The sequence below is a fragment of the Macrosteles quadrilineatus genome, unplaced genomic scaffold (genome assembly GCF_028750875.1).
Source record: "Macrosteles quadrilineatus isolate MER2022 unplaced genomic scaffold, UCM_ALF_1.0 Scaffold_2__2_contigs__length_208266976, whole genome shotgun sequence".
NCBI lineage: Eukaryota > Metazoa > Arthropoda > Insecta > Hemiptera > Cicadellidae > Macrosteles > Macrosteles quadrilineatus.
In genome coordinates, this window is record NW_026542595.1 from 30,059,840 (window position 1) to 30,087,637 (window position 27,798).

The 27,798-nt window shown below is 35.9% G+C and overlaps 1 protein-coding gene across 1 annotated transcript; it reads right to left on the reverse strand.

Moving 5' to 3' along the window:
• Positions 1-25,880, reverse strand: LOC128984029 (titin-like). The gene is made up of 7 exons (XM_054403311.1): positions 25,841-25,880; positions 21,723-22,780; positions 20,335-21,275; positions 19,080-20,226; positions 3,684-3,827; positions 3,534-3,636; positions 1-251 (listed from the first exon to the last, which is right to left on the reverse strand). The coding sequence occupies exons 1-7, from the start codon at positions 25,878-25,880 to the stop codon at positions 1-3; spliced, it is 3,684 nt and encodes a 1,227-aa protein (XP_054259286.1).
• Positions 25,881-27,798: the final 1,918 nt, after the last annotated feature.

The window sequence follows — 27,798 nt, forward strand, 5'->3', positions numbered from 1 at the left end:
TCAAATGAGCCAGAAAAGACGTTGGAAGTGGAGCAGAACCCTTTTGTCCGTAGCTCCAAGGTTCAGAGGTCGCCACCACCGAAAAATGTGAGGACATCTCCGCCACCTGCGCCCTTCAAAGTTCAAATGCACTAAGGAGTTTCCCCATTTAGGATCTCCTTCGGCAAGCGGAGCTGGGAACGGTGCAGGAAACGTTGGGGATGCTGACGCCAAACTGGCGTTGCCAGCAACTCTCCTGCCGACCAGTTCTGCTGTAAGGATTGCCAGAATTCTCTCAAGCATAGCTTTGCATATCAATTTAATCTATTTGTGTAGTTTCGTTTATACCCACTACTTTAAAAGACCTTTTAACGAAATTCTTTTTGCAGGCTTATGAAGTTCGTATGCAATTTTATTCATTTTTTATTGCATTAGCACTGCCTTGAAATGTAAAGATTTTACCAAAAGCACCAACCAATAGATTATCTTCATTTCTTTTAAATACATAGATTTCTTGTGTATATGGACTATTATCTATATACTTAAATCCACTCATAGATGTGAGGTAGGCAACTAATAAATCAGGATTGTATTCCATCAAATTAAATTTATTTTCTCCATATCAAAATTTCGATCCATCATAATACATAACTTGGGACACTAGACAAATGTCATCCAATCTTATGGTGAACATTGTAAAATGTTGTAGTTTGCTTGTTTATAGAAATATTTTGATCAAACTTGGAAAATTTATTTATTTTATACTAAAGCAACTAATATTTTACTAAAACACACTTTATTAGCCTCCCTGTAGCAGCAAACCTAGCTAGGTACTCGTTAACCCTAGTTATTTAAAATCAATTCAGGCAAATGGACATTCGCTTAGTCTGAAGGTTTGCAGCGGCGGGGGTATTTAATACCTATGAAGTCAAACGTGGGTAACAGGTAGTTTATCTAACGTCAAATACGTTTCCTTTAACTGTGCATATTTTGGCATTACATTTAATTTGTCAGTTTACACAATTACTACAAGTTATGTTACTTTTTGTTTAACACGAATTATTTTTAAATAGGTATGCGGCCTCAGGTCCGCCAATTGAGCTGAGCGAACAAAAAAGTAAACAAATAATTTTTATAAATGAAGTATGAATAAAAGAGACTATAACTATAAGAAAACAACTTAAGAAAACTTTTGATGATCAAGACGATACTTCATCATACGAGTACCTAACGTCCATTTACTGTTTTTGTTTATGCTTGTTAAAAATTAATTGTGAAATTTAGTGCGAAATGCCGTATATTTTATTTTTGCTTAATTGATTATTATTTATATCCGTTGTTAAGCGGATGTCATTTAGTGATTTTGGGCATGCTAAAGTCTTTATGAAAGTTTGGATGTTTTTGTAACTAAAATCCCAGAATTGACTCTCAAAGATACCAGGACCGATTGATGTGAAATTGTGTATTACGTACAACCCCCCATCCCATCCCAAGGTAAGTGGGTACTGTAGCGTATAGCCATTGACTATACACCTCTACCTACCTCAGATAGGTAAGACTATATACCTCTGTAGAGGTGTATAGTCAATAGTATAGATTACTCATCAGAATCACAAATATAAACACAATTTCATGTCCCGAATTCAATACATCGCCAACAGAACTAAAACATTTCAGTATTCTACTATTCTATTGTCTGTTTCAATGCATTTGGCATTAAACAAAATTGTATTCTGTAAAAACAACACAAATCGTGGTCTTCTCTTCCCACTGTCTAACACATACATGATGCTACACATGTGTTAACATTGTTATCATTATCAACTGCGATGGATACGCCACCTAGGTGCGTAACCGTTCGGTCCGACAACCTTTTGATTGTTAAGCTCATAGCCTAGGTGTGATTGTATCATCATTAATAGATATACCAATGACAAATGGTATCTTGGCCACGTGTAATCAAAGCTTATAAAGTTAGGTATACTTTACTTGTACTTTTGTCACTGAGGAGTAGTTCTGTTTCTACAAATCCGCTGTTTTCTCTGACACTTTTAGTAAGACGCCCTTTTGGCTGCCAAGTCATTCATCAAGACATTAGGTCGGCGCGGGTAACTGGTGTGAAATAGCCAGGGCAGCTGCTAGGCTCGTACCCTGGCCTCCTGCGGTGACCACATCACTCTCGACATCTTCATCTCCATGAATGAGAGTTCCCACCCATAGCACATGACAAAACCATTTTAATAAAACAATTTACTTAAAATGGTTTACAATACCTGCATATAGTAGGCTAATCCTTTGTTGCTGATTTTGGCAACTAGTTTCGGTTCATTATTGAACCATCTTCAGGCCTCAAGGTGTCAAATAATCACTTCATTCGAAGGTCGTTAATAACAGAGTTCAATAAATAAGACATATACAAAACACGATACACGGAACGGACACACATTACAAAAAACACGAAAAACACGAAGGGACATTGACAATCGATCGTGACCGGGCTGAGGTAAAGTCTAGACTGAAGTGATTATTTGACACCTTGAGGCCTGAAGATGGTTCAATAATGAACCGAAACTAGTTGCCAAAATCAGTAACAAAGGATTACTATATGCAGGTATTGTAAACCATTTTAAGTATAATACAGTAATCCGGAGGCTAAACAACTATTTTTAAAACAATTTAACTTTCCTTCGACTTTATGAAACATAGTTTACTAAATGAGAAGGACTTTAGATAAATTTAAACAGTTCTCATTAAACAAAGATTCATCTTTTAAGACAACAAAACTTTGTCAATCAGGCAGTTTAAATTTTAGGATTTTATAGAATTTAAAAGTAGGGAATCAAATGCTACGATAAAATAAAATAAATTTATTTTCATTAATTTAGGCGAACCTACTATGTCAGAGCAATAATAGCATAATAAAAGCATTTCACGAGCAAAACATATCACCATTAAATTGAAAATAATAGCATGTTATAGGCCTACATGTATTTTGTTACCTGGTATCGTTACACGCACAAACGGTACACTCTTTCCTGCACCCAGCCGCAGAGCAGCTCAGTATTCTGTAGGCGCCACCGTCAGTTAGGTTCGTGTTTCTATGTATCTAATGGGAACGATTGGCATGCTGTTAGCTCTTATTAGAAATTATTTATTATAAACACTTGTCGTGCGATGTATTTCCAGCGTGGACTATCCAGAGCGAGTATTCCTCGATGTTATCGCACATAAACGTTAGTAGCACCATTTGAAGAGTGTTGATATATTAGCGTTGATATATTTCAGTAAAGCCTCCATACTCCGTGACGTGAGGATATTCTCTCGACTGTTTGACACAACTTCAACATACTGGTTACATATTGTACAATATACTTTACACTCAAGTAAGATCTGCAGAGACAGTAGGTTTTGGAAAGAATTCATGTTTCTTCAGTAAGGTAACTTACTGTTCTACACAAAACGTGTATCGTCCTGGTGTCAAGTTATAACGCCCTCTGGAGCTCATTCTCTGTGATTTCAAAAGAAACCAATCTTGTTCAAGTCGTTTAACCTACATTCTGTCGGAGAAGTGATTATTAGCTCCTGTAGAGGACGTTGTTTGCAGGGCGCCGAGCTCGGCGGGGCGCCACCGGACAGGTGACTACGAGCAGCTGTGCGCTGGGGCGCAAAACACTCAATAACACACTCAATAAAAGGCGCATTACCTGGGTAATCGATTTGTCGCCCTTTGTCCTCGAGGTAGCCGAGCTGTCGTGTGCCGGACCTAGTGTCACCCACTGCAGCCTTTGTCCAGTCTCCTTGGTCATCACACTGCTAGAGAACTCGAATATAACAACAAAGTCACTATTCTACAAAATCAACTGATTGTATGGCCATGTATTACTAAGCTGTTCAGTGAGTAAGTTACAGCTTTTTGTTAACCCTCTGTCCTTATTTTGCAGTAAAATATTAAATAGTAATTTAACAAGGTTTAGTGCAACGAAAAAAGGAAACAAACTCTCATCCGCATTGTAATATATGGTCATTTGTACTTTTTATGTTTTGCGTTGTTGACCTCACGTGGGCAAAGATCAAGAAAGGTATAATTACATAATCAAATCATACAAAAACTGATCGACCGCTAGATGTACTGTAATGCAACAATTATATCAGTTTACTAGCCTCTACCAGTATATATTGTACATTTGTTTGACTGCTACAATTAAACAATAGAGGGTTTATATCAGCTCGCATCATAAACAATATGAAATGGTGGAACAAATCGCAAACATATTACGGAAAGGAACAATGTCAAACAATTCAACTGACTTCATAAATTAGCAATAATTGTTCACTGGTGTTCCGGCGTTTAGGAGCGCTCGACCCGGAACCGGAACTGGGTAAAATGGCACTGACAAAATGGCCGCCACGCTCGCGATCTGACATTTACGTCGTAATTTTGCAGAATGCTTCCGTCTTCCGATACCAATATATCTTCATTTCCTTCATACGCTTTCCCAATTAAATATTTCAGCTCTCGTGAAATGGTTTCGCATTACATTAAAACAATAACACATTTTTATACTGTGTAGGAGATACCTAGAAGAACCCAATATTTTAAAGTGATTATTTAACAAACAAAACCAGCATTTAGGTCCCTTACATTATTAGGCTAGTTATCGTTGTTGTAATCAGCAACAGGGTCAAGATGAATAGATTAATAATTGTATAAAAAATAACAATAAAACACTAACAAACTTTGTTTAAAACAATGCCGAAACATAATCTCGTTTAAACCACATAATCAATGCAAAAGTAAAAGTTTGGATGAGGAAGAAGATAGCAGATAGCAAGACATCTACTGGAACCTACGGACAAACAGTTTTTAACAATGTTTAGGCCTATTGTTTGAAAATCAGCATGATATTAAATTAGTCTTAGGCCTACTATGTATATAACAAGATAACGCCGAAACAGCAAACGCTTTAAGAATATATCTAACAAACGTTTTATAAAAAAGATATTTCAAGGTACCGGTATATCACTAGACATTTATAATAACATCCATTTTACAGGTGGACTCTTTGGCTACATTTTTACATATTTGATATTTAATTTACACTTTTGAATTTTTTTAAATAATTTAATAAAAATATCGAAGCACAATATATATCAATGCACTTTAAGTCAAATATAATGAAAAACACATTTTCGATAAACTCAAGTTTTGTGATAGGTATCATAAACTTCAAAGTGGTGATGTCACACTCTATAATAACGTCTTGTCATCGTATACAGTCACGCCACAAACGCATATTTCAATACACTTACATTAACTTTGAGTACTTACAATGTTACATAGTTTTATACGTGAAATGGATTGATTTTTTTTTTTCGTTTACTGTTCCAAAGATCAGAATAATGCAACCAGAATAATGCACTTCATTCGCACTTAAACTTTTATTTTATAACATTTAATTTGCACAAAAAACAGAATTTGAATGTTAAAATCAACCTGTAGTAATTAATTAGTTTGCCTGAACTTGACAAAAATTTTAGTTAAAGAAATTAATTGTAAACACTTGTTGTTATAGTCATATTATGTTATACATCTACCGCAACATATCATCGCCATTCCATACCTGTATGACGTCATAGCTACATATCGCAGTGACGAGTCCTACATGTAACAATGGAGTGGCGGGCTAAGCTTTAGTTCACTCTCGCTTTCCAGCGAATAAATAAATTCAATTTTCCGGATTAATTTTGCGGGAAAATTGGAGCGCGTCCCTGGGCACCGAGCCAAATGCCTTGTTAGGGAAAACGTTAAAATTAATGAGCCATTCCGCCCTGCGCCCCTCGAATATGCGCATAGTCGTTGGAGAGGAATGTTTTTCATTTTCAAGAAAATTACTGACTTAACGAGTGTTCGTGCAAACATTTCTGGTAATATTCTGTGTTGAATAAAAACAATGATCGTATATTCATACAGTGCCCGAAAAGTGAATCTAGCAGATAATTGTTGTACCTACATTTCTGGCTGTTATTTAGGCCTGAGTAAGAACAACAGTACAACAGTAAGTGTAAGAACAGTAAGTGCAACCGGGGCCTATTGCATAAAACTACAAGTACAAGTTTATATAGTTTACAGGTCCCTGTAATTACAATTTATCAATTACAGGTGTTGCTAGAATAATTTGTATACTTGTAAGAACAAGTACAAAAAATGTTAACAGCTGATTACAATTTTACAATAAAATTACACATACGTCTTCGAATTTCCCATATAGGGAATAAGCTATTACCGTAGGTCTTATGGTAAGACCTAGACCCGGGAACGATTTACTTTTTCGATTTGATGCCAAAAACACCATCAGACCAAATTCATATACATTTGTGTGTGTGTGTGTGTGTGTCCGTTAGCGCGATAACTCGAGCAAAAATGATTTGATTTTGATGAAATTTGGTACAAACGTGTAACCTTCGTTTATTCGTACGAGTTCGCAAACCAGCATGATCGGACCAAGGGAACGGGGTTTTCCCCGTAAAACCCGGTTTTATGGGGTAAAAAATGGTTTTCTAATTTTTGACCCTCAAAATACAAAATTTCCCAATTTCTCTTCAGACCTTTTTAAAGAGCTCAAAAATAAATAATTTAGTTACCGGTAATCAAAGTATTTTTGTACGGTTATTGGAAACGGAGAAAATTAAAAAAAAACTTTAAATTTTTCTAACTCCCATGTTATTCTTATGGAGAATATTGTAAAATGTTGTTGTTTGCTTGGTTATCGATATATTTTGATCAAACTTGGCAAACTTATTTATTTTATACCAAGCTATAATTATTTTACTGAAAAATACACTATTAGTTGCCTTGTCGCAGCAAACCTACGTACTCGTTAAGCCTAATGTTATTTAAATAGATTTAGGTTAATTGAAAATCAATTCAGACAAATGGAAATTCGCTTAGTCGGCAGGGTTGCTGCGGCGGGGGTATTTATAGTTAGTGGATAGTCTATTAAATTAATGTTAATCAATAGTTAACTAATTAATTTAGTGATCATCATAATGCTATATTTCTTATTTGACTATGTCATCTTCACTTACTATAACATTAAATATAAAAATATTATAGCTGTTTAGTTTTAAGTTCCAGTTTGAAGGTCCTTCTTCGGGGTTGTGGATCAGAAGAATCATCACTATTCCACATCTTTGTCTTAAAAAAGAATACTTGTACAATAGCAACAAAGGTTTACAGGCCAAAGAAGCTAGGTAAAAAATTCTTACATTTTTACAGGTATATGTAAAATTGTAATAACTTTATTGTAAATACAAGTTTACACACCTGTAAAATTGTTAAAAAATGCCTGTAAATTTGGGTTTTTGAGTAGTTGTTACAAGTCTGTAACTTGTAGTTCTTGCAACACCTGTAATTACAATTTCTGAAGAATTCTTCAGAAATTTGCCTGTAAACTTGTAAAATTGTAGTTTTATGCAATAGGGCCAGATAGTACCATTGACTTTATAGTATCCACGAATACTAGAACAGAAACTGCATGGATCACAAGCATAAACAAATGAAGTTACTGGCCCGAAAGTAAACATTTTTTAACATTGCTTAAATGGAACCGTCTAACTAAACCATATGTTATTGTTATTAGTATAGGATTCCAGCCAGTTATGTCATTTTATATCTATGATCCATACCACTTTAAATATTCGTCTGTCAAATACACCAACTTGTTAACCAAGTCAAATTTATTGTAAGTTGTAACACTTTTATGTCGCACAACTACATCAGTAAATCCAACTTAGCGAGAAAAAATCATTTTATACTGTAACAACACTGTGTAACTCATTCAACTACGATTAAGGAAAAAAACTAGGTAGCTTAAAGTTCTATGATTAAGAAATAGTCATGACAATTTAGATGTTGTTGGTACTAATTTAAATATATGTGCAAGTTATGTGTGCCTATTGTGAGTAAAGAATTATACGACTTTTTTATGTATTTTTTGGAGAAAAATAGGCTTCGGCTGGTCAATAGATAGTATGCACAAGTCAAGTACCCTATACCTAAAATGTGACTATGTCAGAAAACGCGTTATTTCCAGCGAACACTATTATTATGTGCTCGCTGGTTATTTCAACCACATTTATTTTAATACTAGCTGTTGCCCGTCGGCTTCGCCCAACATACTTTTGAGTTTTGTTATGAACCGGCTGAAGATGTGACTTCACTACGGGTTAACATGACCTTTTACATTAATATTCCATACGGTGTAGTTATTAACACGTTGGGTGCTGATGACGGGAATTCCCGCAATTGCTTAACATTGAAATAAATGCAACTTTTATGTTCAAACATGTCGACAGCACGAATAGTGTTAATGATTAAATACATTCTTATGTAGACTAACCACGGAAGCTAATTAGACATATGGAACTACTGAAGTCAAACTAAAGGGTGTTATTCGGTCTAGTTGCTGTACCCACCTCTTGCTTTACAACAGGGGGAAACAATTGTGCTGCAATATGTTGGTTTACTTTGTAACTTGTTAATGCTGTTGAACATCATAGAACTTAACTCGTTGGTTTATTTTAAACAGCTGTTAACAATGTTCTTTGATTCTTTTTAAATAGTCTTTCAAAATCCCTGGCATGGTTGCCTTCAAGATGGTCCCAGGGGAGCTAAGCCCAGAAGTTATCATGAAATTAATTATGTTGTTATTCCTATTCCATGAAATTCTACATGTATGTACCAAGTTTCGTGGCCATCGGTCCAGCGGTGTCTGAGTTTGTCACTGCCACATTAGGCTACAAACATCCTTTTTTATACTTATAGATTCTTAGATCAATGTAAGCCGATGTAGTTGAAAACTCTTTCGAGTACGACGACGTTTCTCTGTGTGTCAATGAGCTCTTGAATTGCAATTGAATTGACTTACTCTGTTTCACAAACATTTAATTGTTTCAAATGTTGTAAGGTTAGTAGAGTGTAAAGTTGACAGTTTTTGATTAGTTATTAGTTACTGTTAGTTATGCAGTGGAGGGTGTAAAGTGGTCCCCGTTGACAGAAGTAGTGCAGAGGTGGACATCTGACACTGGGGTGGTCGTGTCGACACTTTGAACTGACTAATATCTCACACTTACAGCAGCAGCAGAGAGAAGTGGCTTGACATGTGTTGTGGCAAGTAAGTGGACGCATCAATCAAGGAGTATGAACTAACGGAGATGAGTACAAATTAGGAAATATGTTAATTTGGAAAACATGAATGGTCCGTCGGTCTTCACTTGGGATATACGATTGGACATAACTTTTTGCATGAATAATCACAGTTACAAAGATGCACAATGTAAATAGTTTTTTAATCTAATTTATGTCTACGTTAGGTGATCAAGGGATCAATGCTCCTAATATCCCTGGATAATGATTTTACAAAGGCGTACTGGGCAATGAAGCTGTTAAATGATCCAAGAGCCACCGAGATATTTGCTTAAGCCATTATCTGGGGAGGGGGTTGATAAGCCGTGACGAGGCTCAAATTTGAGCACTTAAGAGATGTGTTGCCATGACTACCATCACGGAGGGGTGGGTGAAGGGTGCGGGAGGGTGAGAGGTAGAACAATCTCAGAGTTTCCCAACTACTTATGAACATTATGTAAGTAAAATGTTATAATATACGTTTAATCAGACAAAATCTATTTAATCTAAATGTAAGTAGGTTTAATATAGGTTTAAATTACCTGTTTTCTGTCAAAACGATCAGTTTAGTAGTACAGAAAACAGGTAATTTAAACCTATATTAGTTTATTCAGACGATCTAGAGGCCATTCCATCATGTAAGTAGGTTTGCATGTAGGTCATGCCATTGACTTGATGTGCTAAAGAGTTAAGTATAACAATGGGGTAGTGACATTTTGAAAAATGGCTTATTTCTCGAATACGAACTTAAAAGGTACTCATTATCGTAAAGTGAGAAGAAATTGACTACTAAACGTTAAGTACCAACCAATGTAAGCCAATGACGTTCTGAAATATGGGGTAAAGGAGCACAGCGATCTGTTATAACATGTTAACAGATGAATCCAGAGCTGATTCATCAGTTGGAATAAAGAGATAGTTCATTCATTCATATACCTTGTTCATGTATCACAACTCGATGAGTTGAAAGTGTAATGCATTTTGGTATCACTTCAAGACCCTTGGGTTGTTCCTTAATTGCTTTCTAATTGTTTCTTTTTTTTCTAAAAAAAAATAATAAACTATGATGACTTTAGACAATTAAGATTTAAGTTACTAAGTCAAGGGATTTAAATCTAAGTGTCAAAAATAAAAATATCCCATTTTATTCTATCCTTACAGGCAGAATATTGGTCATTCTCTCATTTATAAACCTCCTTCTGCACTATTCGTGTCAGTGATGTGGGGGGGGGGGGGGGGCACACTGCTTGTACTGAGGGATCCAAGCACGTCATCTGACCAACCAACCTAATCTGGTCACCTTGTGCAGTTATAGCACCCTCCCTCCCTCCCTTAGATTAATATAGGAAGAGAAACTAGCATTACCTGCACATGTAAACGTGTATAGGGTGAACAACGAAATATTTGGGATTAATGAGATTATTTAGATTAAATATAATAGCCTGGTTTGGATTTAAAATTAATTACATACCTTATTATTGTTTTGATAAAAAATATAAACACTTATTTATTCAGCAATTGATGCAGTGAAATTGATATAAAGAATGTGGACGATTCGTTTAATGATGTCAGGACACCAACGTTATAATTATGTGTACTGTGAATTTTATTGGATGTTTTCGTTTTATTTTTGGGAGTTCAGAATTCAGACCTACTGGATATTGTGTAGGCCTATAGTATGAGTAATTGTATTGTGTTGATATTGATTATGGAAGAGGCAGGTATGCGATGGAATTGGAAGGTGATATCGTTGACTAGGCTTTCAATTGATAATTTATTTACTCCTTCTACTGTGGGCTGCTATAAAATTTGTCTTTATACGTGTAAGCTAGATGTTCTGATTTATACACAGTTTTAACTGACTACTCCCGTACGTAGGACGGGCTAACATCTCGTTAGTAATTATTTATATTCTTGATGCAATTCAAGTTTAAATAGATGTACCGGTAGCACTATTTTTACATGTAAACTTGGTTGGGAAAATGTTATTATTTTTGTAGTCTACAAAATTCATTTTTACCTACCGTACTGAGTGAACTGTTAAAGCTAGAGTTATCTAATAAGATTGACGGGCACTCCCTGCGTCAACTATGATAGTTTTGTTCTTTTATTTACAGAATATTTTAGCTGCACTAAAAGCCTACAAGCAGCAATCCAAAAGCTAAAGTTTTAAACGTACGTCTATAGCCAGCTTTGAAGTAATTTTAGCACACATGCAAGAGAGGCAGTCCAAGTTGGGATATTGAGCATAGTAATTTTATACAAACCGTTATATCATATACACACAGAGATTATGTAGGCAAAAAAATAATAAAAAGTTGTAAAAAGTTTGTAATAAAAAATTGTAAAAAGTTGTAATTTTACTCTATGAAAATATATAGAGCACAAGGGATAATTTATCCCCAAGTTTTACTGTTTTCCCAAAAATATTCCTCGGTACAATTTTCAACCCAGGTAAACATTTTGTTCCATTTGCGATTTTACATAGTAGGCTACTCGAGGTGTGATTACACTGTGATGTATGTTGCGGCCAGTGGCTGTCTCCAGGGTGCTGTCTGCAGCTGTCCAGTAGATGTACTGGGGTAGTGCGGTCCCAGGACACTTGTATACATATACGTGTGATGGATGAGGGTAACTAAGTGGTAACAACCACGGCATTAGGCCATCTGGCCCCCGGACCACCCCCACACAACACAAACCTCATCTGCAGAAACACGGGTACAATGTTAATGTAAACAATCCTGGAGAATATACGGCCCACGGATTTCTAAATCAAAAAGTACGAATTTTGATATAGCTGGTTGTGAAATCTTGTGCTTCCATTGCCTTTTGCACACTGAAATAGACAGACTAACTATCCAATTTTTAAATAAAAAATAACATGGTTTGATGGGACACTCAGTGTATCCAGCTGTCACAACTATATTTTCTTAATTTCTGTTACTGTAATAGTTAGTGTGACATATAACATGATTCTGTATATACTTAGTTGTTATTTCAGCTTGGCTTGCCTAAAAAGATGTTTACACACAAATACATAAAACAATTTTTACATTGTCATATTGCGTTGTTCGTCACTTATTTATGGCCAGATCGTGTTGGACATTGCATTCTATCTAATCTCTACGTTTGATAGTTGAATATTGGATACTAAAGCAAGCATCCGGCCTAATGAACATACAGCTAAATAAAGCAAAGTTTACTTTCAAATACTTTAAAATAGAACATTGCAATTCACTAAATGTGCTATGGTGAACTTCTATTTTATCCTCTAGTTCATGTCACTGTAGTGACATGATAGTTTATGTGATATATTTCAGTTTGGTTTAGTCAAAAAGTTGGCGTATTTGACATAAGCTCACTTTGTCCATGGTATAAATTCAGATACGTCCATTATCATTCTTAAACTGGATCAAATTTACAATAGGAATGGAATGTTTAGTTCTATCCATCATAGTCAAAGGTTCAACTTTATTTTGATAAAAGAGTTATGGCTGTACGATAACAAGAGTAATAAAACAGTTTAGCTCTAAACAGCCAAATTAGTACAATATCTTTAGTGCTGGCAAATCGTTGGCCCTTGATAAAGTCGATAAAATTTACGACAATACTGAGAAAATATTTTCATAATTTGCTTTAATTACTTGATTGTAACGACCATTTTAACCTCATACAATGACTTAATTATCGATGGATTAAAGGCAATAACCTCGCATTATGATAATTGCACGTGATTCCAAACTACACCCAATCTATCTATAATATTAAAACGAAACAGGGTTTTTTTATTTCGCGATTCTGAATCAACCACTCGACGGATTTTCATGATTTTTGTGTTGAAAGAAAGATAATTTTGAGAACTAGGGAATGTCGAAGCCATAATTTTAGTTTAGGGTCCCAGTTATTTAGAAATTAAGTTTTAATTTTTGAATCTATAATATTAAAACGAAACAGGGTTTTTTTATTTCGCGATTCTGAATCAACCACTCGACGGATTTTCATGATTTTTGTGTTGAAAGAAAGATAATTTTGAGAACTAGGGAATGTCGAAGCCATAATTTTAGTTTAGGGTCCCAGTTATTTAGAAATTAAGTTTTAATTTTTGAAAAGTCTAGCAGCCGACGCTAAGATTCTAAAATAGCTTTTGGTGTAATATAATTTGTTTAACATAACAGCTGTAAACATTCAGCGTTTGTAACACAAATTCAGCATTTGGATAAAATTAAAAGACATACTAAGGGTTGACTTATTTATACTATGTGTAATGCTAATCATTGATACGTCCAATCCATCGATAAGAGGATGACAGATTATTTAAATACAGTATACATAGGTAAAATACTAGGATGTCCAAAGGATTTTTTTATAAATCTTTGTAATCTTCGGTTTGTTTTAGTGCAATATAATTTTCTTTTAACTAACAGCTGGTTAAATATAAAAATGCCCTGTAGAACTATGAGGTTATTGTATTTACTCTGATTTGTCATTGATTTTTAGGAAATAAGTAAGATTTGTAGACCACCGAGAAAAGTAACACCATCGATGTGTACAAGTCGAGGCTCTGTACACGAGTCTTAAAAAAAGGATATGCAAATTATTATACTGCTCAACTTTTTTAGGAAAGGGTAGGAAAATCCATTTTTACACGTTTTAATTCATCTTGGTTTGTTTACAATCAATGTTTTTGAATGATTAAACTTTGTTTGGATTAGGCCCGGAAAAATTGATGTCATAAAGAAGGAGATCAAGAATCCTCAGGAATACAATTTTAAATTACCACCACAACCTCAGACGGGTTTTATCCAAAGATATCTGATGAATGACATAGATTGAGCACAACGTCATCATTGACCTAGGATACTGCAATTAGACTAACCATCCTTTTATGAAATCTAAAAAGTTGTTTGGCGTGTGGAGGCGCTGAATATTGTATAGTTTAAATAAATGAATATGGGGAATTACGATGTACATTGATTCAATGAGGGTGGTTTAATTATTTAGGATATTAGAACTGATACCATGATGGACAATAAACATAGACAATTAATTACGTCACTAGCTTTACTAGCGTGTTTTACGTTTTAAATTCCTTCAACATGTGACCAGTTCTTTTGTTCAAATGAATATTATTTTATTTTTGACTCAGCTGTTTACCAAAACAAACTATATGTTGTTGTTTTTACTTTTCTTTGTTCACACTTATTTATTTAGCAATTGATGCAGTGAAATTGATATAAAGGATATGTGTGGGCGATTCGTTTAATGATGTCAGGACACCGACGTTATAATTATGTGTACTGTGAATTTTATTGGATGTTTTCGTTTTATTTTAGGGAGTTTATATTCAGGCCTACTGGAAATTGTCTATAGTATGAGTAGTTGTATTGTGGTGATATTGATTATGGAAGAGGCAGGTATTCGATGGAAATGGAAGGTGATATCGTAGACTAGGCCTATACACTTCTCAATTGATAATTACTCTTTCTACTGTAGGCTGCTATAAAATTTGTCTTTATACGTGTAAGCTAGCTGTTCTGATTTATACACAGTTTTAACTGACTACTCCCGTACGTAGGACGGGCTAACACCTCGTATTACTTAAAACGTAAATAATGTTTATTTAGTTGGATAATTTAACATCAAATGTTAAGGTGACTAAATTATAAATAGCATTAAAGTATTAAGCATTAAATTGCCTATTATTCGTTGATAAACACTGTGGAGTATTATCACGCATTGGGACAAGAGTTATGTTAAAAGTTTTGGCGATATCGAGAAATATTACATATTATGAGTTTTCAAATTAAATAGTGTAAAATCTAAAATTACCGCACACATACTGAGTTCAATGTTTATACTGATTGCACTAACATAATTTTGAACAAATCTTGTAATTTTTAAGGCTCCTCCCTCCACTGAAGATGGGTTCAGATCATTTGTTCCAAAACGTCGTAAAACCTGTGTCCATAATAATTATTAACATAATCTTGCTATAACCAACATTAAACTGCAAACGAATAATGCCATACGAGTCATAACACAACAGATGCATTAAGACCAATTCCTTATGTAAACATATTAAGAAGCCTTACATTTTTCGAAATGGGTAATGTGTTTACATTTGTAGGCTATACTGACTACTAATCACCGCGTGATTTAACATCAGTATTCTGCGTGCTATTCATAGACTCATGGTTCACCATTCTTGCCATTGTTGCTTAACACCGATCCTGGTCATGATTAACTGGCAAGGCGAAACAGTAAAAGATATAGTAGCCACTTCTTAATGTTTCGTCAGTTAGGTTTTTGCCGTCTAATAAATTAAATATCACCATTGAATTTATCACGGTCAGATGTGAGATAAAATAGGCTTCGTGGACCTCTACTTGCATGTTACTTATTTGAAAAATAAAGAACAAAACTAAAAAATTATAATTTAAAAAGTGCGTATTTCTAGGTTTGTAATTTCAGTTCACGTAGTTCAAAAAATGTGTTTTAACTAGCGATGGAATAGCGTTGTATGAATGCGTAATACTTAATAACATTTGAATGCTATAAAACTAAACGAAGCAGTGACATTACTGCAGTCGCCGTCGCGAATGGCGGGCATAATGGGGACCCGAGACCATTACATCGGTGCGGAGACACTTCTCCAGCAGAACCATTACACTGATTCTATAAACAATTACCATTCTCTGCAGAGTGTCTTTCCAACATTACCCCCAAGTTTACATTTTTCAAAAAAGAAAGATGATGAATGTTATGGTAAAACTAACGCAGGTTGAACGTAGAATTTCACTTAAGCTTGAGGTTTGAGCAATTCACATCTCCAAATGGAGAATGTGGCAGTTTCCTTTGGTATTTTTAGTGTCAACAATTTCTTGTTGCAATCGATCCTCTGTCGATCTGACTATTAACTATTGCGGAGCACAATTAGAGCTCATTTGTAGCGTATTGGGCTGATAAGCGAGGCATTGAGCTCGAGATCGGACTGCCTGCAATATCCGCTGTAACCGCTGGCTTGTCTTTATACCTCGCACCACAACTGTACAACGGCTCTTCACTGTATATACTGTAGATCCCGGCACAGAAAAATGGTCTACGGCAAACAGTACCATTAAAAACAAAACTATTGTGAAACTAAAATAGACAACTACTTTTTTATCAATGTGAAATAATTTCACAGGTCATTTGCATTGTTGAGAATATTGTTGATGAATTTTTTATATTTTACAAAAATGTATAACTTCCCTGATTCCCGGAAACGTCCCATGCTCCTGTGGGGTACCTGTCACTCTACTCTCCCCTTGCTGACAAGTCCCACACCCGGCGCCGCATATTTGTCACGTTAATCACCGGACTTGAACCCGAGACTTAGGGGGCCTGATGACAGCGTTTAGCGCTCTAATTACAGGGTTTAGTTGCTAAATGCTTCCCAGCTGTGGTCTACAGGACCTCCCATGCTGGACGCATTCCTCTCTGCAGCAATATGGAACATTTCGATATACGTTGTATTACAAGTTACAAATGAAAAGCGATACAAAGCTATTAGTCCAGTCAATGAATGATCCAAAAGTAGGTGTAGAGTGCGTGAGCAGGTAACTAAGCGATTCCTTCAGAAACTTGTTCAGGGGGCTTAGGGTGTTAACATACCAAAAGTCCTGACTCCTAGGTGGTGAGCCATGGGGTGGAGGGGGGGAAAAGGGGGGGGGGAAAGGTACGCATTTTGGGTTTTTTTATTATATCTCGAAAACTATCAACTTTTTGTATACTATAGTAAATTATAAAATTGAAGAAGATTAAATTTTCTACAAGAAAAGTATATAATGTGTTTATTTTGGTTCAACAGATTACGAGTTATAACTTATTTAATTGATATCTTATTAAAATACTCCTTCCATAAGAAATACATGTAAATTAGTATGCGAAATGGGGCGAATCCTATCCGCCCAAAGGAAATATAACTGATATTCTGGAAATCTTGACAACATTTCCAGTAATTTGACACTTTAATCATGAAATTTTGTCAAAAATTAAAGCGAGGGTGAGCGTTTAAAAATGGGATGATTTAAGTTTTTTTTTATATTTCCAATAAAAAAACACCAAAACTTGACATTTTGTTACCTCGCCCTCGCCTTAATTTTGGATCAATTTTAATGATTAAAGTGTCAAATTACTGGAAATTTTGTCAAGATTTCCAGAATATCAGTTATATTTCCTTTGGGCGGATAGGATTCGCCCCATTTCGCATACTAATTTACATGTATTTCTTATGGAAGGAGTATTTTAATAAGATATCAATTAAATAAGTTATAACTCGTAATCTGTTGAACCATAATAAACACATTATATACTTTTCTTGTAGAAAATTTAATCTTCTTCAATTTTATAATTTACTATAGTATACAAAAAGTTGATAGTTTTCGAGATATAATCAAAAAACCCAAAATGCGTACCTTTTTCCCCCCCTTTTTCCCCCCTCCACCCCCTGGCTCCCCACCTAGGAGTCAGGACTTTTGGTATGTTAACACCCTAAGCCCCCTGAACAAGTTTCTGAAGGAATCGCTTAGTTACCTGCTCACGCACTCTACACCTCATTCCTTGACTGGACTATATGCTAAGCGACTAACTGTACTTTACATTGGGATTAGTAGGTTACTATAACTATACTCGGTTCACAATATTTAGGTGGTTTGAGGGAAGTTCCCCCACCACTTTTTTCTACTTAATGTATGTTGGTTGATCAGCTGTTGAACTATTATTTCAAGGTAAGGATAGACTGGAGGAGATACATGTATTCCCCTAAAACCGCCTAAATAATGTGAACGAAGTATAATGATTTGTGAGGTATATAAGAATTTTTCCTGAATTTATGGTTGGATTTAAATTGGTATTGGATGGTGTTTGAACCATTGAAAAGTAGTAATCAATTATCAAACAAACTTTTATAATACAGTACTGTATACCAACATTAGTTAGTTTTACACTATTATGCTAGTAGTAATGTAACCCAAAAACCAAATGTAAACCAACTGAAAATTGTCAGAACCAGCTAAGAAGAATGAGCCGAAAGGAACGCTGCATCAGTAGAACACGTCATAGAAAATTGTTACACTCAATATCCAAAGTGAACAGTGTTTACCCCATAACGAGTTTACCACTTTGCTTTACATTACCAAAACACATAACTGTCTAGCGCTAGATGCTATGCAATCTACTGTCAACGCCTCCGATAATAGCACAAGGTGTAAACACATCGCGATATGCGGCCGAAAATAGCGAGGCTATTAAACCGCTCAGCTGTCTCGGGTCAGAGTAATCAGCTGATATTGCGAGTGTTGACAGCTGCTTTACTTAGGACGTAGAAAAATGGAGGAGATCACTTTGCAAAGCTGTCGACAAGCAGAAAGCTTATGACCGGTGGAGGGTTGTTCTGTACATCTGCATTACTGGAATAGATCGTTATGTGGTTCAAGATAGAAAGTTTAAAAAACATGGCATTCTTTTAGTCGACTTTTAACAAGGTTTTTATTTTAAGACCAATGTTGTGCTAAACACTGAATAACAGGACGGGAAGCAGGAGTGGTCACTGGTCATAGGTCAGTGCAGTAATATATTACCGTCCTGTGAACCTCTTCATGGATACGCCTGAGAACGCTTAGAACTGACGCTTCTACTGTGCTCAGTCGCAAACAGTGAGGAGAACAAATACTGAATGTACACGCCTAGATGAAGTACACCTGAAAGGTTGTAAGACTTTAACGAAAAATACATATTTAGCTTCCCATTTCAGCGCAAGATTTGTGCCATGAATGGACAAACTGGTATTATTGTAGGTTGTTGAGATGTGTATTCATGAATTGAACTGACAATCGAATCTAGCGTTTATTAGTCTTGGTAATAGTAGTTGTGGTACTGGTAACGGATGATGTCGTGGTATTATTGTAGGTTGTTCTGTGTTCACTAGTAGTCTTGGTAATAGTTGTTGTGGTACTGGTAACGGATGATGTCGTTGTATTATTGTAGGTTGTTCTGTGTTCACTAGTAGTCTTGGTAATAGTTGTTGTGGTACTGGTAACGGATGATGTCGTGGTATTATTGTAGGTTGTTCTGTGTTCACTAGTAGTCTTGGTAGTAGTTGTTGTGATACTGGTAACGGATGATGTCGTTGTATTATTGTAGGTTGTTCTGTGTTCGCTAGTAGTCTTGGTAATAGTTGTTGTGTTACTGGTAACGGATGATGTCGTGGTATTATTGTAGGTTGTTCTGAGTTCACTAGTAGTCTTGGTAATAGTAGTTGTGGTACTGGTAACGGATGATGTCGTTGTATTATGGTAGGTTGTTCTGTGTTCACTGGTAGTCTTGGTATTAGTTGTTGTGGTACTGGTAACGGATGATGTGGTGGTATTATGGTAGGTTGTTCTGTGTTCACTGGTAGTCTTGGTATTAGTTGTTGTGGTACTGGTAACGGATGATGTGGTGGTATTATGGTAGGTTGTTCTGTGTTCACTGGTAGTCTTGGTATTAGTTGTTGTGGTACTGGTAACGGATGATGTGGTGGTATTATGGTAGGTTGTTCTGTGTTCACTGGTAGTCTTGGTATTAGTTGTTGTGGTACTGGTAACGGATGATGTGGTGGTATTATGGTAGGTTGTTCTGTGTTCACTAGTAGTCTTGGTAATAGTTGTTGTGGTACTGGTAACGGATGATGTCGTTGTATTATTGTAGGTTGTTCTGTGTTCACTAGTAGTCTTGGTAATAGTTGTTGTGGTACTGGTAACGGATGATGTCGTTGTATTATGGTAGGTTGTTCTGTGTTCACTGGTAGTCTTGGTAGTAGTTGTTGTGGTACTGGTAACGGATGATGTGGTGGTATTATGGTAGGTTGTTCTGTGTTCACTGGTAGTCTTGGTATTAGTTGTTGTGGTACTGGTAACGGATGATGTGGTGGTATTATGGTAGGTTGTTCTGTGTTCACTGGTAGTCTTGGTATTAGTTGTTGTGGTACTGGTAACGGATGATGTGGTGGTATTATGGTAGGTTGTTCTGTGTTCACTAGTAGTCTTGGTAATAGTTGTTGTGGTACTGGTAACGGATGATGTCATTGTATTATTGTAGGTTGTTCTGTGTTCACTAGTAGTCTTGGTAATAGTTGTTGTGGTACTGGTAACGGATGATGTCGTTGTATTATGGTAGGTTGTTCTGTGTTCACTGGTAGTCTTGGTATTAGTTGTTGTGGTACTGGTAACGGATGATGTGGTGGTATTATGGTAGGTTGTTCTGTGTTCACTGGTAGTCTTGGTATTAGTTGTTGTGGTACTGTTAACGGATGATGTGGTGGTATTATGGTAGGTTGTTCTGTGTTCACTGGTAGTCTTGGTATTAGTTGTTGTGGTACTGGTAACGGATGATGTCGTTGTATTATTGTAGGTTGTTCTGTGTTCGCTAGTAGTCTTGGTAATAGTTGTTGTGTTTCTGGTAACGGATGATGTCGTTGTATTATTGTAGGTTGTTCTGTGTTCACTAGTAGTCTTGGTAATAGTTGTTGTGGTACTGGTAACGGATGATGTCGTTGTATTATGGTAGGTTGTTCTGTGTTCACTGGTAGTCTTGGTATTAGTTGTTGTGGTACTGGTAACGGATGATGTGGTGGTATTATGGTAGGTTGTTCTGTGTTCACTGGTAGTCTTGGTATTAGTTGTTGTGGTACTGGTAACGGATGATGTGGTGGTATTATGGTAGGTTGTTCTGTGTTCACTAGTAGTCTTGGTAATAGTTGTTGTGGTACTGGTAACGGATGATGTCGTTGTATTATTGTAGGTTGTTCTGTGTTCACTAGTAGTCTTGGTAATAGTTGTTGTGGTACTGGTAACGGATGATGTCGTTGTATTATGGTAGGTTGTTCTGTGTTCACTAGTAGTCTTGGTAATAGTTGTTGTGTTACGGGTAACGGATGATGTCGTTGTATTATTGTAGGTTGTTCTGTGTTCACTAGTAGTCTTGGTAATAGTTGTTGTGGTACTGGTAACGGATGATGTCGTTGTATTATGGTAGGTTGTTCTGTGTTCACTGGTAGTCTTGGTAGTAGTTGTTGGCATCGGACGGTTCGCCTCTACATTAACACCCCGCAGGTCACGGGCCTGATTGCTCTCAAATTAAATATTTGCTGTCAGTGCGATACCATCAGCGGTGGTTACTGTAACCACCTCCATCCAGGTCGTCGACACCAATCACCGATACGCTGGATAATCAATACACTCCATTTTCATAAGGCTGGGAAGAGTCTTCTTGTTTGCTACAGTACAGTGTTTGATACAGTACTATTATTTTATAACCAATTCTTAAGTTGTCTTACTGGACCTGACCGAAGATTTTTAAATTTTACCTTTGACCATAGATTAAATCTTTTGACATTATTTGACATAATTGACTTTTTGTCAGTTTTTGAATCAAAAGTGAGCTGTTCATTCGATTATATTCTTTTTAGCGAATTTCCCATATAGGGCTTAAACTATCATCGTAGTACTCATGGTAAGACCTGGACATGGGCCCGATTTACTTGTTCTGTGTTCACTGGTAGTCTTGGTATTAGTTGTGTTGGTACTGGTAACGGATGATGTGGTGGTATTATGGTAGGTTGTTCTGTGTTCACTGGTAGTCTTGGTATTAGTTGTTGTGGTACTGGTAACGGATGATGTGGTGGTATTATGGTAGGTTGTTCTGTGTTCACTAGTAGTCTTGGTAATAGTTGTTGTGGTACTGGTAACGGATGATGTGGTGGTATTATTGTAGGTTGTTCTGTGTTCACTAGTAGTCTTGGTAATAGTTGTTGTGGTACTGGTAACGGATGATGTCGTTGTATTATGGTAGGTTGTTCTGTGTTCACTGGTAGTCTTGGTAGTAGTTGTTGTGGTACTGGTAACGGATGATGTGGTGGTATTATGGTAGGTTGTTCTGTGTTCACTGGTAGTCTTGGTATTAGTTGTTGTGGTACTGGTAACGGATGATGTGGTGGTATTATGGTAGGTTGTTCTGTGTTCACTGGTAGTCTTGGTATTAGTTGTTGTGGTACTGGTAACGGATGATGTGGTAGTATTATGGTAGGTTTTTCTGTGTTCACTAGTAGTCTTGGTAATAGTTGTTGTGGTACTGGTAACGGATGATGTCGTTGTATTATTGTAGGTTGTTCTGTGTTCACTAGTAGTCTTGGTAATAGTTGTTGTGGTACTGGTAACGGATGATGTCGTTGTATTATGGTAGGTTGTTCTGTGTTCACTGGTAGTCTTGGTATTAGTTGTTGTGGTACTGGTAACGGATGATGTGGTGGTATTATGGTAGGTTGTTCTGTGTTCACTGGTAGTCTTGGTATTAGTTGTTGTGGTACTGGTAACGGATGATGTGGTGGTATTATGGTAGGTTGTTCTGTGTTCACTGGTAGTCTTGGTATTAGTTGTTGTGGTACTGGTAACGGATGATGTGGTGGTATTATGGTAGGTTGTTCTGTGTTCACTAGTAGTCTTGGTAATAGTTGTTGTGTTACTGGTAACGGATGATGTCGTTGTATTATTGTAGGTTGTTCTGTGTTCACTAGTAGTCTTGGTAATAGTTGTTGTGGTACTGGTAACGGATGATGTCGTTGTATTATGGTAGGTTGTTCTGTGTTCACTGGTAGTCTTGGTAGTAGTTGTTGGCATCGGACGGTTCGCCTCTACATTAACACCCCGCAGGTCACGGGCCTGATTGCTCTCAAATTAAATATTTGCTGTCAGTGCGATACCATCAGCGGTGGTTACTGTAACCACCTCCATCCAGGTCGTCGACACCAATCACCGATACGCTGGATAATCAATACACTCCATTTTTATAAGGCTGGGAAGAGTCTTCTTGTTTGCTACAGTACAGTGTTTGATACAGTACTATTATTTTATAACCAATTCTTAAGTTGTCTTACTGGACCTGACCGAAGATTTTTAAATTTTACCTTTGACCATAGATTAAATCTTTTGACATTATTTGACATAATTGACTTTTTGTCAGTTTTTGAATCAAAAGTGAGCGGTTCATTCGATTATATTCTTTTTAGCGAATTTCCCATATAGGGCTTAAACTATCATCGTAGTACTCATGGTAAGACCTGGACATGGGCCCGATTTACTTTTTCGTTTTAAAGTACCCAGAGGTAAAAACACCAACCGTTCTAATTTACATATATACTCGCTACGCTCACTCACCTTTTGGTTGCAAATTAGCTGTTGTCATAAATGTAAAAGAAATAACAGTGTTGCACCCTGTTGGTAATCCTTGTAACTGTAATGCTATTGAACATCATAGAACAGAACCAACTTGTTTAATTGAAACAGCTGTTAAGATTCAATAATTCCATTTCTCATAAGGTTAACATGGGAAACTCCAGAGCCACTGGGGCGGAGCCCGAAAGGATTTTTGAAATAAGAATATGCCTATATGTTAATCGGGAATGTGAGCTATCATCATGCCAAATTTCAGCCCAATCCGACCAGTATTTTTCGCGTTCACTTGTCACAAACATCCATCCATACATCCATCCATACATCCATCCATACATCCATCCATACATCCATCCATACATCCAAACTTTCTCATTTATAATATTAGTAGGATTAGTAGGATAAGTAAACTAATGTATTTTGCTTTTTTTACGAAAAATATGTTCAAATTTGGAAAATGTATTAATTTCATACTAAACTGGTCCTATTAAAATTTAACAAAAAACACTTTTTTACCTTCCCTATTGCAGCAAACTTAAGTACCCGTTAAACCAATGTTATTTAAATGGTGAATAAATGTGATATTTTATGGAAATATTGTAGACTTAATCCAATCAGGCAAATGGAAATTCGCTTAGTATGCAGGTTTGCTGCGGCGGGAGTATTTCATATAGCATGGGGAACAGCTCGTCCTTATAGAATAATAGAATGGACGTCTACTTCTGAAGCCAAAAGTCAAGTTTGTAACATCTAGTTTCCCTTATTAAAAGTTGGCAGTGTCATCGATATATAAACACTATATCGATGGTGTAACCACACACTCCGTAAACCCCCACTCGACTTCGTCTCGCTCGGTTAGCACATATTTTCAGGACTAGTAACGTAATACTACTGTATTACCCGACAGAAGCAATGTTTCTTGATTGGTCTCCAGAAGCTCATTCAAGTACAGTACTTTATCTATTTTGTCAAAATAAGTAAAATGTCATTCAAATATTTTGCAATAAAGTGGTTTATCTGCATAAAAGTTATCCAAAATGTTGCTCACGGCAACCGGTTTCAATCCACAATAGGGATCTTCATAAAGCCGGGTTTTCCTAGGCGCGGAGTCGGCCAGCCGAGAGAGGAACACGGAGAGCGGACTCAGCTTGTAGGCCGATCAGGATGTCAAGCCTTATGAAGATCCCTATTGTGGATTGAAACCGGTTGCCGTGAGCAACATTTTGGATAACTTTAATGCAGGTATTTAAACCACTTTATTGAAATATTGGTTATCCGGAGGCTAAATCACGATGAAAATATTTTGCATTTCAAATTTGGGTTTCTACTCTTTTTCCTAAATTGTACGAAATATAATTCTAAGTTGAACAGCCTATATTTACATTATTGTACTCATACACTTTACAATAGATCACAATAATTTTTCTGCCGTCCATGTAGTACAATTTGTATTATTGGTAATAATGAATGAAGACAGTAGCAATAAACCTACGTCAATGCATGTTGTGGCTCATCAATCAACTCTGTCAAGGAGTGTAGGAGTGTATCATGGCTAGATGTTATATGAAGATCAATTATCTTAACTGATGTAAGGGAGTATCAAGTTTCGGAGGGAAGTAGGGAGCAATAAACTAAGAGATTAAGTGGAGACACGAGAATGAGAGAGAAAGAGGGGGTTGAAATTACCCCTCCCCCTCGGGTGTCTTTATTACCCTACCTCCTCTCCGGATGCTTTTACTAATGTACCTCCTTTATTATCTTCATTTAACTCTCACAAAACTTTGTTTTGTTCTCTTTAGATTTATTTTGGAAATGGAGATAGAGTTTTAATGATGTTTGTCGAGATTTTATAACTTTTATAATCTTTTTCTTAAGTAACTCCAAGGTTTATGTTTCAATTTTACAATCGTGTGGAACTAAAAGTTAAATTAAGTCATTTTAAAATTTCTTTCGAATAAAATAATTTACTTTATGGAGGTTTATTTTTCGGATACTGCATTTATGAATGTTTTACTTTTTCTTATAAAACAATATTGTTTCGTACTTATTGGTTCAGATGTGAAAAAACATTCAGATGAAACATAATTACCATAAGTTTTTAAAGAAGAACACTAAATGTTAACAATAAAAAATCACTTTTGATTAACATCGATTAGAAAGTAAGTAAAATCAGCTCAGTAAATACCAAGATAATAAACAAATCAACCCACCTTCCTTTTTTGTACTGAACATTTAATACACAATTGTAGATAAGGAAATATCACATCAACTAAACGATCGTAACAATTCATCCCTTGACAAGACAAACATAATTACAGCTAATGACGCAGTAGGAGCTGTATGTCTGTAACGGCCTCCGAGCCTCCGAGCCACCGACCTCCATCCATCATGTGACTGTTTCTGGCTGTGATTAGTTATGTTTAGTTAATACCTGGAGCCATTAGAGTCGGACACGGAGGTGATTGAGCCATGCTGCCACACCCTCGATGGCGCAATAGCCGTGAAACCGTTAAACACGCATATCAAACACTGGCTTATCAATTATTCAAAATATAAATAGCAAAAACTGTTGTTTTGCTTATTTATATCACCCTTGTTGTTATTATTTTAATCACTGTTCCCATTTCGCCAATGGGAATAGGACGCAGAAGAGAACGATTTGGTTATTCAGATCTGCTGTGTTAAATAGTAATAGTTTACTTAAGAATCAAAACTAAATTGTACTGATTAGTTAAATGAAATCCATATTGTTAATACGCTACATGAAACTTTGTGAACAATAAGGCTTTTTTGTTTTAAGATTTAACCCCACAAATTATATACAAAATTGTTCGTCTATTTTCAAACTGACCTTACATTTTGAAAAAGTCCTTTGGGCTCTGTCCCAGTGGCTTTTAAAGTCAAGTAATCAGCTGGATAATTTAATTCCTGTTAATATTTAGTTGCAATTAAGGAAACTTGTGCTACAAACTTTTACTGACTTGGTTGAAATAAAATATTTACTATATTTACTATTTGAATTTTGGTTGGTGTAAATATTACAATGGAAAAAAGTGAGAAAGCCGGGACAATTTGATATCCAAAAATGAAAACTGAATTAACACTTTGCATTTTTTTAGCAATCATTGAAAGAGCCAATTTGCAAACTATGGGAGCATAGGAAAGTCATAGAATATAAAGTACAAGAAATAGAAATAATGTTTTTTTAGCGAATTCCCCTATAGCTATTATTATTTATTGTATTATTTTTTAGCCTGTAGCTATTACCGTAGGTGGCATGGTAAGACCTAGGCCCGGGACCGATTTACTTTTTCATTTTGATGTATCCAGAGGCCAAAAACACCGTTCGTTAAAATTTATATATACCATATATATACATATATGTATACAGAATTTTATGACATTTGGTTTAAAGTAAGGATCCCAATATATGTTTTACCAATATTCTTTGATTTTAGTTACTCCTCTTTACGTGTAACTAATATATACAACTCATTCGCCTCTTACGTACAACTCATTATTTCCACAATGAGCTAAAAGCAAAATAAAACGCAAGTATCACTATCTTCGTTAATCTAACATAGACACATGTTTATAAGCACGCAAATCTCCTAAATGTTTATATAACATCAACACCAACAAAGCAATTTAAAAACAATATAATAACTCTAGTCTCAAGTGATAAAATTAAAATGCCAACTGCCAGCTTCTCTTATTCTTACTGATCCATGACTGTTGATTAGTTTGTTATGGTTTTGAATCACTAGTGCGTTCATTATTTCACAGGGTACAGTTAGTCCATCTATATCTATAAAAGAGGAACTATGTATGTGTGTGTGTGTGTGTATGTATATACGTTATGGACTCCGAAACCGCTCGACAGATTGTAATGAAACTTTCAGGCATTATTAAGCATCTTTCAAGGATGGTTCGAGTGAAGTTTGGTGCAGATCTATCAAAAGGGCTCTGCCCCAGAGGGTTTTAAGTGGGCCAATGTCAGACTTTTTGATCTACAATGTTTACAAATAAATATAATTTAAAAGCAGATGTTTACTTTTACCAACTGTTTTGTAGGTTTGAATAATTACAACATTCTGTATTAGCATTAGTCATGATTTGAAATAGTGCCACAGTGTTTCTACAGAGTGCAGCACAGAAAACTATTTTACTTTTGAATAAGTCCAAATGTATTAAACCCCAATCGCAGCACACCTGTGCACTTAATAACGTTTAAATTCTCCAATGTTAAATATTAAAACATAAAAACCTTTATCAAAGTATTATAAACAATAAAAGGGATGACTTTTTAAAATTTATGACAACAGCTAATTTGCAATCAAAAGGTGAGTGAGCGTAGCGAACGAACATCAACCTGGAGGCGAGTTAGCG